Source organism: Gadus morhua, chromosome 18, assembly GCF_902167405.1.
Source record: "Gadus morhua chromosome 18, gadMor3.0, whole genome shotgun sequence".
NCBI lineage: Eukaryota > Metazoa > Chordata > Actinopteri > Gadiformes > Gadidae > Gadus > Gadus morhua.
The window spans coordinates 4,948,603-4,962,846 of record NC_044065.1 but is presented as its reverse complement, the minus strand read 5'-3'; the positions used below and the strand labels follow the sequence as shown (position 1 = coordinate 4,962,846).

At 46.5% G+C, this 14,244-nt stretch overlaps 1 protein-coding gene across 1 annotated transcript in view; it reads left to right on the top strand.

Annotated features, from left to right (window-relative positions):
- Nucleotides 1-14,244, top strand: part of LOC115531581 (ras-related protein Rab-26) — a 55,775-nt gene that overhangs the window by 19,496 nt on the left and 22,035 nt on the right. Inside the window, exons 3-4 of the mRNA XM_030340933.1 lie at nucleotides 8,918-8,959; nucleotides 10,654-10,720. Coding sequence (XP_030196793.1) covers nucleotides 8,918-8,959; nucleotides 10,654-10,720 — 109 coding nt within the window. The remainder of the gene's footprint in view (nucleotides 1-8,917; nucleotides 8,960-10,653; nucleotides 10,721-14,244) is intronic.

The following is a 14,244-nucleotide window of genomic DNA, read 5'->3' as shown; positions in this document are numbered from 1 at the left end:
GCGCTTCATCTCGTCAGCCAACCGACAAAACAAAAGGCTGTTGAGTTCATTATCTGATGTAATTATCTCCAGGACAGCAGCAATTAGTCAGCCTTATTTAAATAAGAATGGCTAATACCTCTGTGAAAGGTGTAGGTGTGTGTCGGTGTTAAGGTATTCTTGTGCATACTGAGCGAAATTTCATGGGAAGTGAATTAAGCTGTCAGTTAATGTACACAAAATATGTAACATCTATCAAGTTGTTTGTTTACTCAGATGCAAATGGAGACAATTCTCGTCTTCTAATTACAACCGCTGATGAGCTTCCAGACTTTACAGAACTTCTCACAACAAGTGGATTTTCATGTAATTCCTTTCCTACGTGCTTGGGTTAGACAGGAGAAGATCAGATGTACTCTGCCAACACCAGATGTGAGGAGAGGGGTTCACAACATAAAGTACAGTACAGGAATAAGAATTTAAGGATTTAAACAAAATGTAATTACAGCAACGGTCAACATCGTGTTCAGTTACTATGTAAAACCTGCGCCAGGATTTGTATCTCAAGCACTGATGTTTACAATGTGGCTCTCTTGTAAGAATCCAGTGTGTGTGGGTCCTAGCCGAAAGAGAATGGGTTCGATCCCGTGTCTATCTGTATGCATTCTTGAGGATTAACACCTGACCTGTATCTGATTCACTGTTGCTTTCGAGAGAGTCGTCTGCTAAAGATGTAGAAAGATCCGATATAATCCCAATGAGATGATCAACCTGACCAGGCAAGTGAAGAATTCCACACGAACATCGCAGCATGTATATCAATTCAATTCACCCTCCAGTGACTAGCAGAAGAAGGGATCGGAATAAATAAGGCTTATTGTTGTTTTTCTCTCTCTCTCTCTCTCTCTCTCTCTCTCTCTCTCTCTCTCTCTCTCTCTCTCTCTCTCTCTCTCTGTCTCTCTCTCTTTATATCTGACCTTCTCTGTCTTGCTGTCTGTCTCTCTCTCTCTGTCTGTCTATAGCTATGGCTCCAGGGGGTAATGTTCCGACTGTACCACCAGCAGCACGTTGAGCTGAATAGTTGAGTGTTACAGAACTGAACTCATGTCTTACTAAGCGAGGAGGACTGTGACACAATCTGCTCTCGTCTCAGTGCGGGGTGCTTACTACCTGTCAGGGGAGGTGTGGACAGGTGGAGTGATGGACAGGTGGCCCGTAGCAACAGTCAAGGAATTTCCAGGCACAGGTCGGTCGCCGTAGTAACGGCTAAAGGGATAAGATAAGATATAGTAAGATGAATTATATTCACATATTTTCTGTATTCTTTTTATGCATAGCAAAAATTTGTATGAATTGTAAGAATAACAGTGCTGTAAATGTGCCTTGGATGGCTTTTAGGGGGATGTATCTTTATGATATTTTTAGATTTCATTATTTTATATCTGAACATTAAATAAAACTCAGTTTGAGCTACACAATAACACATCCACGTTATATCTAGTTAATTGTATTATAGGATTGCACATTTTGACTAAACCAATCCACTGTTGAGTAATTAAAATAAGTAAGATATAAAGATATTAGATATGCATGGAAGCTTTTGAGTTCACAGATGTACCTCCTAGATGTACCCCCCCCCCCCCCACACACACACACTGATATAGTGGGGTGGGGGGAGCTGTATCACACCTTCAGCATCTTCCCAGCCTGAGGGTAAACTCACCTCTGATGGGTTCCTGAATATCCACCAAGGTGTAACATTCAGGAACGTCCTCAGACTGGGGGTGCCTTAGACTGCTCCTTGAGGAGCTCTGTGGCAAGAGGAGGAGGAGGAGGAGGAGGAGGAGGAGGAGGAGGAGGAGGAGGGGTGCGTGCCGAAGGCCGTTCAGGTAATCAACATGTCACCGTCAGAGAGGGAGAGAGAGTTTCCAGGAAGCTCTTCGGAACTGAAGGTGGGATTCTTCGCTGCCCAGGCACCTCATACATATTTATAGATCTGGTCTGGACCGCTCTGTGATGGACAGATTGCTCAGAGCTGCCTTCTATTGCCGAATATTAGTAGATGTTCATAATGACTCTCAGCAGGGGTGTGTGTGTGTGTGTGTGTGTGTGTGTGTGTGTGTGTGTGTGTGTGTGTGTGTGTGTGTGTGTGTGTGTGTGTGTGTGTGTGTGTGTGTGTGTGTGTGTGTGTGTGTGCGCATCAGTGCCAGTGTGTAGTGTATGTATGGATGGCTGGATGTCCGTGTATTTTGTGGTGGATGTGTGGGTGGATGTCTGTGTGAATGGTGTGGTGTGGATGTCTGTGTGTATGGTGATGTGTGTGTGCGTGGGTGGGTGTCTGTGTGTACTGTGTGGTGCATGGTGTTGATGTCTGTGTGTAAGGTGTTGTGTATGTGTGGTTGGGTGTATTTTGTGGTGGATGTGTGGGTGGGTTTCTGTGTGTATTTTGTTGTTGATGTGTTAGTGTATGTGTGAGGGTGGGTGTTTGTTAATTGAGGTCTTTACTTCTTATGCGCTTCCAGCTACTTATTTGTATTTTATTGAACGCATATATGAGGGTATAATTTGTTTAATTGTCAAATTAGCTTTTCTCTGCCTGGGGCTTTTATCAGAGTGTGTGTGCGTGTGCACATGCGTGTGAGTGTGTGTGTGTGTGTGTGTGTGTGTGTGTGTGTGTGTGTGTGTGTGTGTGTGTGTGTGTGTGTGTGTGTGTGTGTGTGTGTGTGTGTGTGTGTGTGTGTGTGTGTGTGTGCACATGTGAATGTGCTCGGTATTAGCCCATGAAGCATAGTCCCCATGCAGCAGTCTCCTTATCTTAATTAAACCCTTGGCGCTAGGCTGCCGTTGGATGGTGGGTTGAGGATCCTGGGTCTCCTTGGCTCACCTGCAGGCATCCTTAGAGCGGGACGCCCTCACCTCGTTCCTGCTCATTAAGTGACAGCCGCTTCACTGGGTCTTACGTCACCTTCCAAGCATCTGCTGAGTGACAGAGATGTGTGACGGTAATCAGCCAGGGCAGCCAGGGAGGTGTCGACTGAACCAGAGGAGACGGAGGATCACAATGTGAGACAGTGGGGGGGGGGAAGCAGCAACACAGTCAGAGACAGACTGTAAAATAACGGAGGGAGGGAGGGAGGGAGAGAGGGAGAGAGAGAGGGAGAGAGAGAGGGAGAGAGACGGATAAAGAGAGAGAGAGAGAGAGGGAGAGAGGAAGATGGAGAGAGACAGATACAAAGAGGGAGACAGATGAAGAGAGAGACTGAATTTCGAAAGAAATTGGAGAGAGAGAGAGAGAGAGCGAGACATAAAGAGCGAGAGACGGAGATAAAGAGCGAGACTGTGGGTAGAAATCGTACAACACACGGAGGATGACTAAAACAGATGTCCCCACAAAGCCAACGACAGGAAAAGATAAAATGGAAAGAGTAACTATGAGGACAGATGGAGGAGAGCAAACAGACAGATGGGTGACCAGACTGTGACAGAGGGAGAGGAAACAGAGATCACAGAGAGGGAGGTGCGGGGGGTCAGACCAGAATGAGGAGTCAGCGCAATTCAATGCAGAATTCAAAATGAGTGCTGTTGAAGCCGTCCCTCACATCCCCCACCTCTGGAAACCATCCCTGGATGTTCTCTGAAAGATTCAGAGTGTGTGTGTGTGTGTGTGTGTGTGTGTGTGTGTGTGTGTGTGTGTGTGTGTGTGTGTGTGTGTGTGTGTGTGTGTGTGTGTGTGTGTGTGTTTGTGTGTGTGTCATCCACATACACCAAACAAACACAGTTAACAAGACAGTAAGAAGGCCCTCCAGGAAAAATACCACTGAAGGCATCTCCTTGAAAGCTGGGCTGGTTGGGTGGGCTGGGGAGAGAGGGAGGGATGGACGCAGGTAGAGAGGGAGTAGCAAAAGGATGAATCACTTCAGCATATGGACCTGGTTAATCATTAAGATTTGATTTAAGAGTCTGTATCTATCAAGCTATTCTAAACACCGATGGATTAGCTCAGTGATTATGCATTAATGTAAAAAGTAACGTAACATAAAGTGAACCTGTTACAGCACAGTGAACAGCATTGCATAATTCTACCCGTGGCTCAAGTTGCTGCTATCTTCACAAACATCTTAGGCAGAATGGCAAAATGGAATGATCAATAACGTTACAAAGAAAAATAGATGGTTAATTCGTAAACATTATTAGTCTGGACTCTACCCTTCGAAATCATGAGATGTGGGAAGTCTTGGGTGGGAATGTAAAAGTAACAGATTTTTACTTCAGAAAAGATTTTCATGCATGCACTAGCTTCCGGGCGCTAACTAGTAGGACAACTTTTTCATCCCTTCACTAAAAGTCATCTGACTTTTGTTTTTTAAATTTTTTGTGTGGTGTGTACTTTCTTATGTTTCTGTGTTCATGTGGTGCATACTGCCTTGTTAACTGGGTTTGTGTGTGTATTGACTTAAGTGTGTGTGTGCGTGTGGGTGTGTGCGTGTGCTGTGTACTGTCTTGTGTTTCTGCTGCAGAGACCATCTCCCCCCTGGGATCATAAATCTCTTCCACTGTAACTTCAGAACCATGCAGTGACTTATGGGGTTTCCAAATCGTTCCAATAAAAACATCTGCTTACACTGACCTGCAATTCAATGTGGAAATGTTCATCGAACCGTTCCCCTGTCACAGTACAGAATAGCGACAACTTTACGAGCCAACACTTCTCATCTTAAAAGTGAAGCCACAATTAATCAAATCTCAGTCAAATGATTTCCTCTGGGCCCGGCGTGACCGTGGATGATCTTGTGTATATATCAATCTGGCTGTGTTGTTGAGTTTTTGTGTTTTTGTATTTCCAGGAGTTAATATTGAAACGTTGACTTTCTTCCATTTGTGTGTGTGTTGGTGCAAATCCGGCGCCTGTCGTCTGGTGCCTGGCACTGGCCCCCGCGTGAGATTCGATTTGCAAACCCATTTTAAGGTTGAGAGACCGCAGTGATGGTCAGCAGGAGATGCAGACACCATCTGCGCCTCCTCCCATTGCTCCTCCTGACAGACTCCTGATTCTATTTTGTAATCACCTTTCAGACACTGGCTTTTGCTACACTTTTTATTCCATATAATTATTGCCTAAAAGTCAACCAGTCAACCGTGCAAGGCGACCACCACCTCATCAGGAGAACTTAGGGTTAGTTGTCTTGAACAGGGATTCCTCGACACTCAGCTGGGAGGAGCCGGGGATCGAACCAGCAACCTTCCAGCTACAAGTCAACCCGCTCGACCTCCTGAGCCACCATGGCCACTTTCATCCAACGAGACTCACTGGGATTATGTATTTACTCTATATGAGCAGCTGGGGCTAAAGAATCTTGCTCAAGGGCACCTGTAGCGATACTGCAGAGTTTGTGGTTCCATCCAAACCATTACCATTCAATTAGGATTCAAACCTCCGAACCACAAGAACAGTACACTGAATCCCAGCGACGCAGACATCCGCAGGCTTTCAGATGGTTGAATGTATCCCTGGGTACTGAATACAGCTGGGAGTATTCCCGGCCATGCTGCAGTGTATTTCTGGTTGAATGCACTAATGTCCGCGGGGTAGATGGCTGCCGATGAGATTCAGCCGAGTCCAATGTGTTCGCTGGGAGGACCAGAAACATCCCAGCGTGCAATATGGATGGAATGCATCAGGAATAAGGTAGGGCTTATTATGGAAATGAAATGAGCCACCTCAGTTCTGAGGGGTTCATATAGACCAGGATCTGTGTGTGTGTGTGTGTGTGTGTGTGTGTGTGTGTGTGTGTGTGTGTGTGTGTGTGTGTGTGTGTGTGTGTGTGTGTGTGTGTGTGTGTGTGTGTGTGTGTGTGTGTGTGTGTGTGTGTGCGTGTGTGCGTGCGTGCGTGCGTGCCGTTGTACCTGTGTGCAGTTGTGCGTGCGGCCGTGTGTGTGGCCGTGGGCGCACGCGACTGACGGCGGGAGAGGGTATCAGAGAGTTTACGGTTGTGTTGTGTGCATGAGCAGCTGACACGCACGTAAGCTCACACCAATATGGGAATGTATTTACTTATTTGTATGCTGTTGAAACCACTGCCTTCGCCTCCGACTGCTACGTTTCCCCTGCCTGGTATCCAGCGTTGATTCATTTTCCATCTCGAAAATACTTATTTTCCATCTTTTCTCTCCGCACACCAGAACGCCTTACCACCCCGTCGCTCTCAGAGGTCCTACTGTCGTCCATTTGTTCTGATCTCTGACCTGGCAAACGGAACGAGGTCGTTCACTGCGCTGCGTCTGTGAGGCTGCTAACAGAACACCCTAGAAGAAGATGCACTTTTCATCCACCACTGACGAAGCAATCATAACGTCAATCAAAGTATCACTGCTGAACACACAACCTTCTACCTACTGGCCACCGGCCCAGCCACGCACACAGTTTTACGACTAACTTTTCTTTGATTAGTCGACCGAGTTCAACACTGGAATCTGGTAAGAAACAGTGTTCAGTTTGACAACGTTCATTCAGCTTGATGCTTCTTATCACGGTCGGTCTTCTGTCATCCTGAAAGCTTTGATGGGATTTCTGTTCCCACAGAGCGTCTCCAGGAGACAAACTAGTACCTGTTCTTTATCTTTGATGTCTTTCTTCAAAAGTGAGAAGTTTTTTTTTTTTTTAATCCAGGGAGGTAATTTGTTTCTGCTCAGTGGCTCTTCCCCGCATGACCTCTGACTTAGCGTTGACCTTTGCCCTGTGGAGCGAGACGACTCTCAGCCCAAGATAACCTTCGACGCGTGCTTTACCCCATATCTTAATTGGTGCTGTTCCCTGATACATTTACATTATATTTAGTCATTCGGCAGACCTCATCTATATATCTGTAATGCTAGTGGGGTCAAGGTCAGAGCTCATATTAATGTATTTATGACCGTTTGAGTTCTGGTCGCTCTCGCCTGTCTATTGGCCTGTCTCTCTCTTGCTCTCTCTCTCTTTTTCTTTGTCTCTCTCTCTCTGTCTCTCTCTCCCTCTTTTTCTGTCCCATTTTATCCCTCTCTCTGTTACACTGTCTCTCTGTCTCTCTCTGTCTCTGTCTCTGTCTTTGTCTCTGTCTCTCGCTCTGCCTCTCTCTCTGTATCTCCCTCTGTCTCTTTCTCTGATCTCTGTGTCTCTGTCTCGGATTAAAGATCCTATGGTTTTACTGGCATGGAAAAGAAATGTCCATTGCCACAGCAAAAGATACAATAAGATACAACTCTGTCCCTCCTCCTCCTTGAGGAGAAGGCTCGGGTCTATCCTTCTCCCTCTCTCTCTTTATGAGCAGGAGTCTTTGGGGAGGAGGTCCCTCCTTCTCCCTCTCTCTCTTTATGAGCAGGAGTCTTTGAGGAGGAGGTCCCTCCTTCTACCTCTCTCTCGTTATGAGCAGGAGTCTTTGGGGAGGAGGTCTCTCCTTCTCCCTCTCTCTCTTTATGAGCAGGAGTCTTTGGGGAGGAGGCCTCTCCTTCTCCCTCTCTCTCTTTATGAGCAGGAGTCTTTGGGGAGGAGGTCCCTCCTTCTCCCTCTCTCTCTTTATGAGCAGGAGTCTTTGGGGAGGAGGTCTCTCCTTCTCCCTCTCTCTCGTTATGAGCAGGAGTCTTTGGGGAGGATGTCTCTCCTTCTCCCTCTCTCTCTTTATGAGCAGGAGTCTTTGGGGAGGAGGTCTCTCCTTCTCCCTCTCTCTCTTTATGAGCAGGAGTCTTTGGGGAGGAGGTCTCTCCTTCTCCCTCTCTCTTTATGAGCAGGAGTCTTTGGGGAGGAGTTCTCTCCTTCTCCCTCTCTCTCTTTATGAGCAGGAGTCTTTGGGGATGAGGTCTCTCCTTCTCCCTCTCTCTCTTTATGAGCAGGAGTCTTTGGGGAGGAGGTCTCTCCTTCTCCCTCTCTCTTTATGAGCAGGAGTCTTTGGGGAGGAGGTCCAGGTCAGGAGCCTGCATCTTCTCCTCCTAATCTCTCCAGTCGTCGACTCCGTCATCTGGCTCCCAATGCAAAGTTGTGTGTAGTTAGGTGACGCAACTCTCAACTCCACTTTGAAATTATAACTGAATGTGTGTTTGTGTCTTTACGTGTGTTTACGCGCGTGTGTCCTAGTGTGTGTGTTTACCACTAGGTCGTGTATTGTATGTTGTGTCGACGACATCGTCCTCAGCGTATGAGACTCAAAACTCAACCCTCTGTGCTGAGACACAAAGGCAGAACCCGCTGCATCTCTTTATTTGTTATTATGTAAGAATACAATAGAATAGAACAGAAAAAGCGCACGTACCGCATAGAAACGCAGTGAAGGATAGTTCAAGAGCGGGAATGTGAGAACAGTCAAGTGTCTTACCTCAGAGAGCAGCCAAAGTATGAGCATTTAAGTACTTCTGAGGGTGGAGATGTATTTTTAAATGACTAACAAGAGGCGACGGTGTTTCAGAGCGTTTAGCGTTCAGGCGGTTTATAGAGGCACAGGGTCAGGTGTCGCGGTTTCCCGCATAACATTTGTTCGTTAAGGTGGTGGGGTCTGCCGTCAGACCGGGGAGGGGGGGGGGGGGGGAGAGGGGGGGGGGGATACAAATATCTGAAAATAAATAAAGTGCTAAACACAACGAATTTGTGCAATTGTGACTTTTAAAATATTCTAATCTAAAGAATTTTCTAAATGATTAAAGAAAAAACTGTTGATCTTTTTTTGTGATCATTTAGTCAATACTTTAGTTTTGTTTTGAACTACTAAATATTAAAATTACTAAATAAAAAATAAAAAATGGTATCTTTTTTTATTTTTGGACATGGTAGCTAAAGTGGCAGGCGTGTGTTGTTCAGGCTTCCGCCTAAGCTGTAAAGTGCTTTGGGAAACCCTGGATGTTTTCCTTTGCGTATACTCCTCCTCTTCCGTGTTGACCTCGGTTGTGACCTTGTTTTTCTTTTCTGTTTTTCTAGAATAAAGTCCTGAATATCGACACGATCAAAGTCAAGCTCCAGGTAAGAAAATCAGCATCTCATCCTTTTTGTCACATCAATAACTGTAAAACATAGGGCTGTATACATTAAGTCTATAAGTGCCAGGACGCACAACATACAATAAGTGCGTACATGGGGTCGAGGGAGGATCATTGCTCGTCAGACGAGCTGGAATGTAACGAGCCCCTCCTGATTAACATCCATCAGTCAATTAGCGCTGCTCGGACCGGCTAGGGCCCTGTAGGAAATTATAGCGCCCTCCCCACAAGGTTAGAGAGAGAGAGAGAGAGAGAGAGAGAGAGAGAGAGAGAGAGAGAGAGAGAGAGAGAGAGAGAGAGAGAGAGAGAGAGAGAGAGAGAGAGAGAGAGAGAGAGAGAGAGAGAGAGAGAGAGAGAGAGAGAGAGAGAGAGAGAGAGAGAGAGAGAGACTCTATCCTTCTCATCTCATGCCTTTCTCCTTTGATGTTAACGCTGCTCTCTCTATCCCTATCCTTCTCACACACAAGCACGTACACACGCAGACACGTACGCACACGCTGGTTTATCTCCCTTTCCCAGGCAGGAAGGCCTCCTCCCTCCATGGTGTCTCGATGCAGCCCACTCCGTCAACATCTTTTGTTGTTCCCTCTTATTGTTTCACGATGAATGCTCCTCTAATACACCCGTGGGTGTTTGTGACATGCCTTGACAAAAGTGATTATTCCTCTCTCTCTTTCCATTCCTCTCTCTCTCTGCACCGCATTTATCTCTTCGGTCTCTGTGTGATACTATCTGGTCCATTCTCTTATTTGATTTCTGTTCTGCTCAAATGGTTTTAATAATATTGTTAGCGAAGGAAGATAATAAATCCTCTCTCGCTCTCTCTCCTGCTCGCTCTTGCTTTCTCTCTCTCTCTCTCTCTCTCTCTCTCTCTCTCTCTCTCTCTCTCTCTCTCTCTCTCTCTCTCTCTCTCTCTCTCTCTCTGAGATTGTCAGTGTTGTAAAGAGAATGTAAATCCCGATCTTGCGCTCTCCGTTATCTCCGGTGACCGGGTGGCAGGCGCTGATGGACTGTGCTGGTCCAGACCAGTACTGGTGATAGGCTGTCCCCAGGCCCCCCCACAACCCCCCAAATGTGTGTTCACACAGGGGGTGCAGTCGGCCTGATAGTTGCTCACGGCCCAGAATGCATTTCAACTGAGGAGAAAAGTTGTAGAAATAAACCCTGAAATTAACGTTTGTTTTGAGTCATTCTCACTCTAACAAACTCACAAAGTTCATCTGCTTTGTCTTATGATGTTTAAATGATAACCCTTTACAATATGGGAACATTAATCAACCTTAAACAGAAGTAAGCATGTACTAACTGTTAATTAACTGTTAGTTCATGCTTACTTCTGATTTAACTTAAGTTAATTTAGTTATGGACCTAATGGTCCATAATTTACTAATGGTGTACATGTTGACTAAGCTATTAATGTTCCCACCAGCCACAACCCTAACCCCTATGCTAAGGCTATATTGTTGTCTAATTAACGTACCCTAATTGGAAAAGTGTTACCAATTCTACCCTGTGGCAAATTATTTAAATCCTGTAACCAAACACATTTCTCTGTGTCTACAGTTTGTAAAGTCTTTCCATTCAGGCCAGGTGACGCTGATGATGATCATGATGATGATGATGATGATGATGATGATGATGATGATGATGATGATGATGATGATCTCTTCTGCTCAGATTTGGGACACAGCTGGACAGGAGCGATTCCGCAGCGTCACACACGCTTACTACCGCGACGCCCACGGTAAGAGGCCTGTGTGTGTGTGTGTCTGTGTGTGTTTCTTAGTGTGTGTGTGTGTGTGTGTGTATGTGTGTGTGTGACTCACAAGTGAGCATTCTGTCACTCGGGTTGGCCTGAGGCAAACTGCTATCACCAGTCAGCATTGGGGCCGCACCAGATATATTAACACACACACACACACACACACACACACACACACACACACACACACACACACACACACACACACACACACACACACACACACACGCGCACACACGCACACACACGCCCCCCTCCTGGTGGCAGTCATATCAGCTGCGTAGTCCAATCTCACCTTAATGGCAGCCTGCATTTTTCAACTGCCAGTGGGCCACTGGGCTGGCTTTCATTTGTTTTATGTAATGTCTTTCTTGCCCTGTGTGTGTGTATATGGGTGCGCGTGGGTTTGTGTGCGAGTGTGTTTGTTAGTTATTATTTTTTACTGTGTGTGTGTGTGTGTGCATAACTGTTGTGTTCTCGTCGCTCATGCTCTCTACTGAGCCCCCTGTGTAGCAGGGCTGATGGGAGCTGGTCTAAACTCAAACACGGTGACGCCATGTGAGACGTATTCCGGCCATAGCCTCACCTTTTAAATGACCATCCGCGGCTAAACGAAAGTGAAAGTAAACCCATGACCTGGTCTCTGCTTCAGCCTCAGTCCTTCTGCAGAACAGCCGGCCCTGCTGCTGCTGTGGCTGAGGGTTGAACGCTGCCCAACTTGGAAAATAGGGAAGGGCTTAGCTCCGCTAAAGAGCACAGTCCAGTGATTCAAACGCAGCCGTACACAGAGTAAAGCGCTGAGAGACATTTCTCACGCTGTCTGTCTCTGGTGCATTAAGTACATCTTCTCTCCAGTGCCTTTTAATAAACACATCTTAGCAGACGCGTTTAAATGGAAGGGAGGGCAGGATCATGGGGGGGTTAGGGTGTTTGCTGGTTCTGGATTACAGCCACAGCCTTACGTGTGTGTGTGTGTGTGTGTGTGTGTGTGTGTGTGTGTGTGTGTGTGTGTGTGTGTGTGTGTGTGTGTGTGTGTGTGTGTGTGTGTGTGTGCTTGTGAGTGCTTTTGCGTGTGTGTGCTTGTGCGTGTGTGCTCGTTAGGGGTTGGTATTGCCAAAGAAGTCACGATTCGATTCGTATCACGATTCACATGCCACGATGCGATTCTATCACGATGCATCGCGATACTTGAATTATTGCGATGCATTGCGAATTTTCACTGAACACTGTTAAAAAAAAATTAAGCCATTACCAGTGGCTGACTGGCTGTGTATGATCTGGATAGTGTGTTCAATTGATAACTCAAAGCATCTCAATTCATACATAGCTGTATTTATTGAAACGACTATTACTGGATACACTGACAGGAAGTGCTAAGGATCTATAAAACTTAAAATAACAGAATATGGATAATCAGTGCCGTTTACATGGCCTCAGTGGTCCTTTAAACCAATGCCGTAGCTGCCATTATAACAACAATATCATTTCATAAACATAAGAGGACAAACTGATGCCACAAAAAGTGAATAGGCTTTATAAAACTATATAAAAAAAAAAAAAAATTTAATTATTCATTTTTTAAAATTAATAATCGATTCTTGGCGTCAACAATCGATGCAGTAGATCGTGAAAATTAGAATCGTGATGCATCGTTATGACGATTATTTGGCACACCCCTAGTGCTCGTGTGAGTGTTCAGTTGCGTCCATGTAAATGTCTGTGTGTGTGTGTGTGTGTGTGTGTGTGTGCGCGTGCGTGTCAGTGCCCTAATCAGTCCGTAACACCCACCCTCCTCCCCCTCATCCCCTTCCTTAACAAGCCTCCCCCCCCTCCGCCCAGCATCCACCCCCTCGACCGCGGGAGGCTTTTAAATAAAGCTTGGTCAAACTGACAGGCAGCCGGGGGGGGGGAGGAAGCACACACTCACACACTTCCTGTCCTGTCCCGGGCGCCATCCTTCACCGGGGGAGCTGCTGCGGCCTGTCAGCGCGTCTCCACCGCCGCGCCGGCCCGTTGTTGTCCGTTGAGTTATGGATCGCGCTCAGAGCAGGATGTCAGACCGGAGGAGACGAACACGGTGCTACGGAGCGGTACCGCGCAGGAGGAGAACGGAGGCCTTCGGGACGTGTTCAGCTGACACTGAACTCTTATTAGGAGGCTCTTCTGTTGAAGAGGAGAAGTGAGTCCTGTTTGGTGGTTGTCGGACGTGTTCAGCTGACACTGAACTCTTATTCTGAGGTGATCTCTGCTGCCGCATGAGTTACTCTCTCATTATTTTAGACAAGACTATGAAAGAATCGACCTAATGTTCAAATGTCTGACAAATTTGGCTGGGAGATTCCCGTAAAGGGGTACGTCGTTCTGACGTGGGGCGCTCATAACACGGGGCGGGCGAACCGATCACAAGACTCGGCTGGTGAGGTATTTGAACCCGCAACACGATATCTTTGCGTATGCTTTCATGGTGATCCGATAGCATTATCAGTACAGCTTCTTTTGTCGGGAGAAAAGCCGATTTTTTTTTAAGAGTGGGCGAAACTGGACGGATCCAGAATAAGCGAGCCTCCCCCGCCTCGCTTCATGGCGGCTGACCCCCCCCGTAGGGTCTCGTTCCCCAGCCTGATGGACCGTCCCCTGGCCCGTCTGTCACGGCCTTGCTGTGACATTTGTGACAAGGCGCAGGCGGAAATGTTCCAGAACGCAGCCTCGTGTGAATTGAGGTAATCGCTGGTGGCGCCCAAAAGGTTGTCCCGGCAATTTACCGGGGAAGGTTGTGTGAAAGGAGTCTGACACACTTTGGACAAAAGTGCTAAATGGTTAAATACCTGGGAGCCCACAGAGGTATTGAAAGTATTGAAAGCCTTGAACTCACGTCATTTAAAGGCATTGAAAAGTTTTGATCCTTCTCAGTGGATGTTTCTCCATGACATTGGCTGATCCTGAGTCAGTCTGCTCCCTGTGGATGTTTCATCATAATGTGAGCTGATCCTGGGTCAGTCTGTTCCCTGGGCAGCCCGTCCCTGTGATGTTTCACAGTAACATTAGCTGATGTTGTTTATATTTTATTAGGCACGTTTCCCATAAATGTTTATAACGCAGTTCCATGTGGAGGACTTTAACTTACCTACACCCGTTGGGCCTGGGAAATCTGTATTAAATTGAGTTCTAAGTGGCATTAAAAAGTCTTACATGGACCTGGTTGGAAACTGAGATCGTGTAAATAGGTGAATAGCCAACAGAAGTGTTGTAAGATGCATCCACTGGTAAACACAGATCCAATCATCATCTTCATACCATTTACAGCTGGATGTGGGTGTGTTTAGACTGAATGGAAGAAGAATGAGTGTACATGGGTGATGCTCCTGGTACTGATCTGATGGACGATGGAGGGAGGGCTCACTGGCACAGGGGCAATTTAATCGAATGCGTAGAGTTTGATTGACTCATTTGTCTTAATCTTCTCTCTCCCTGTAGTAATTACAGTGAAAGATGCGTCTTCAGGGTGA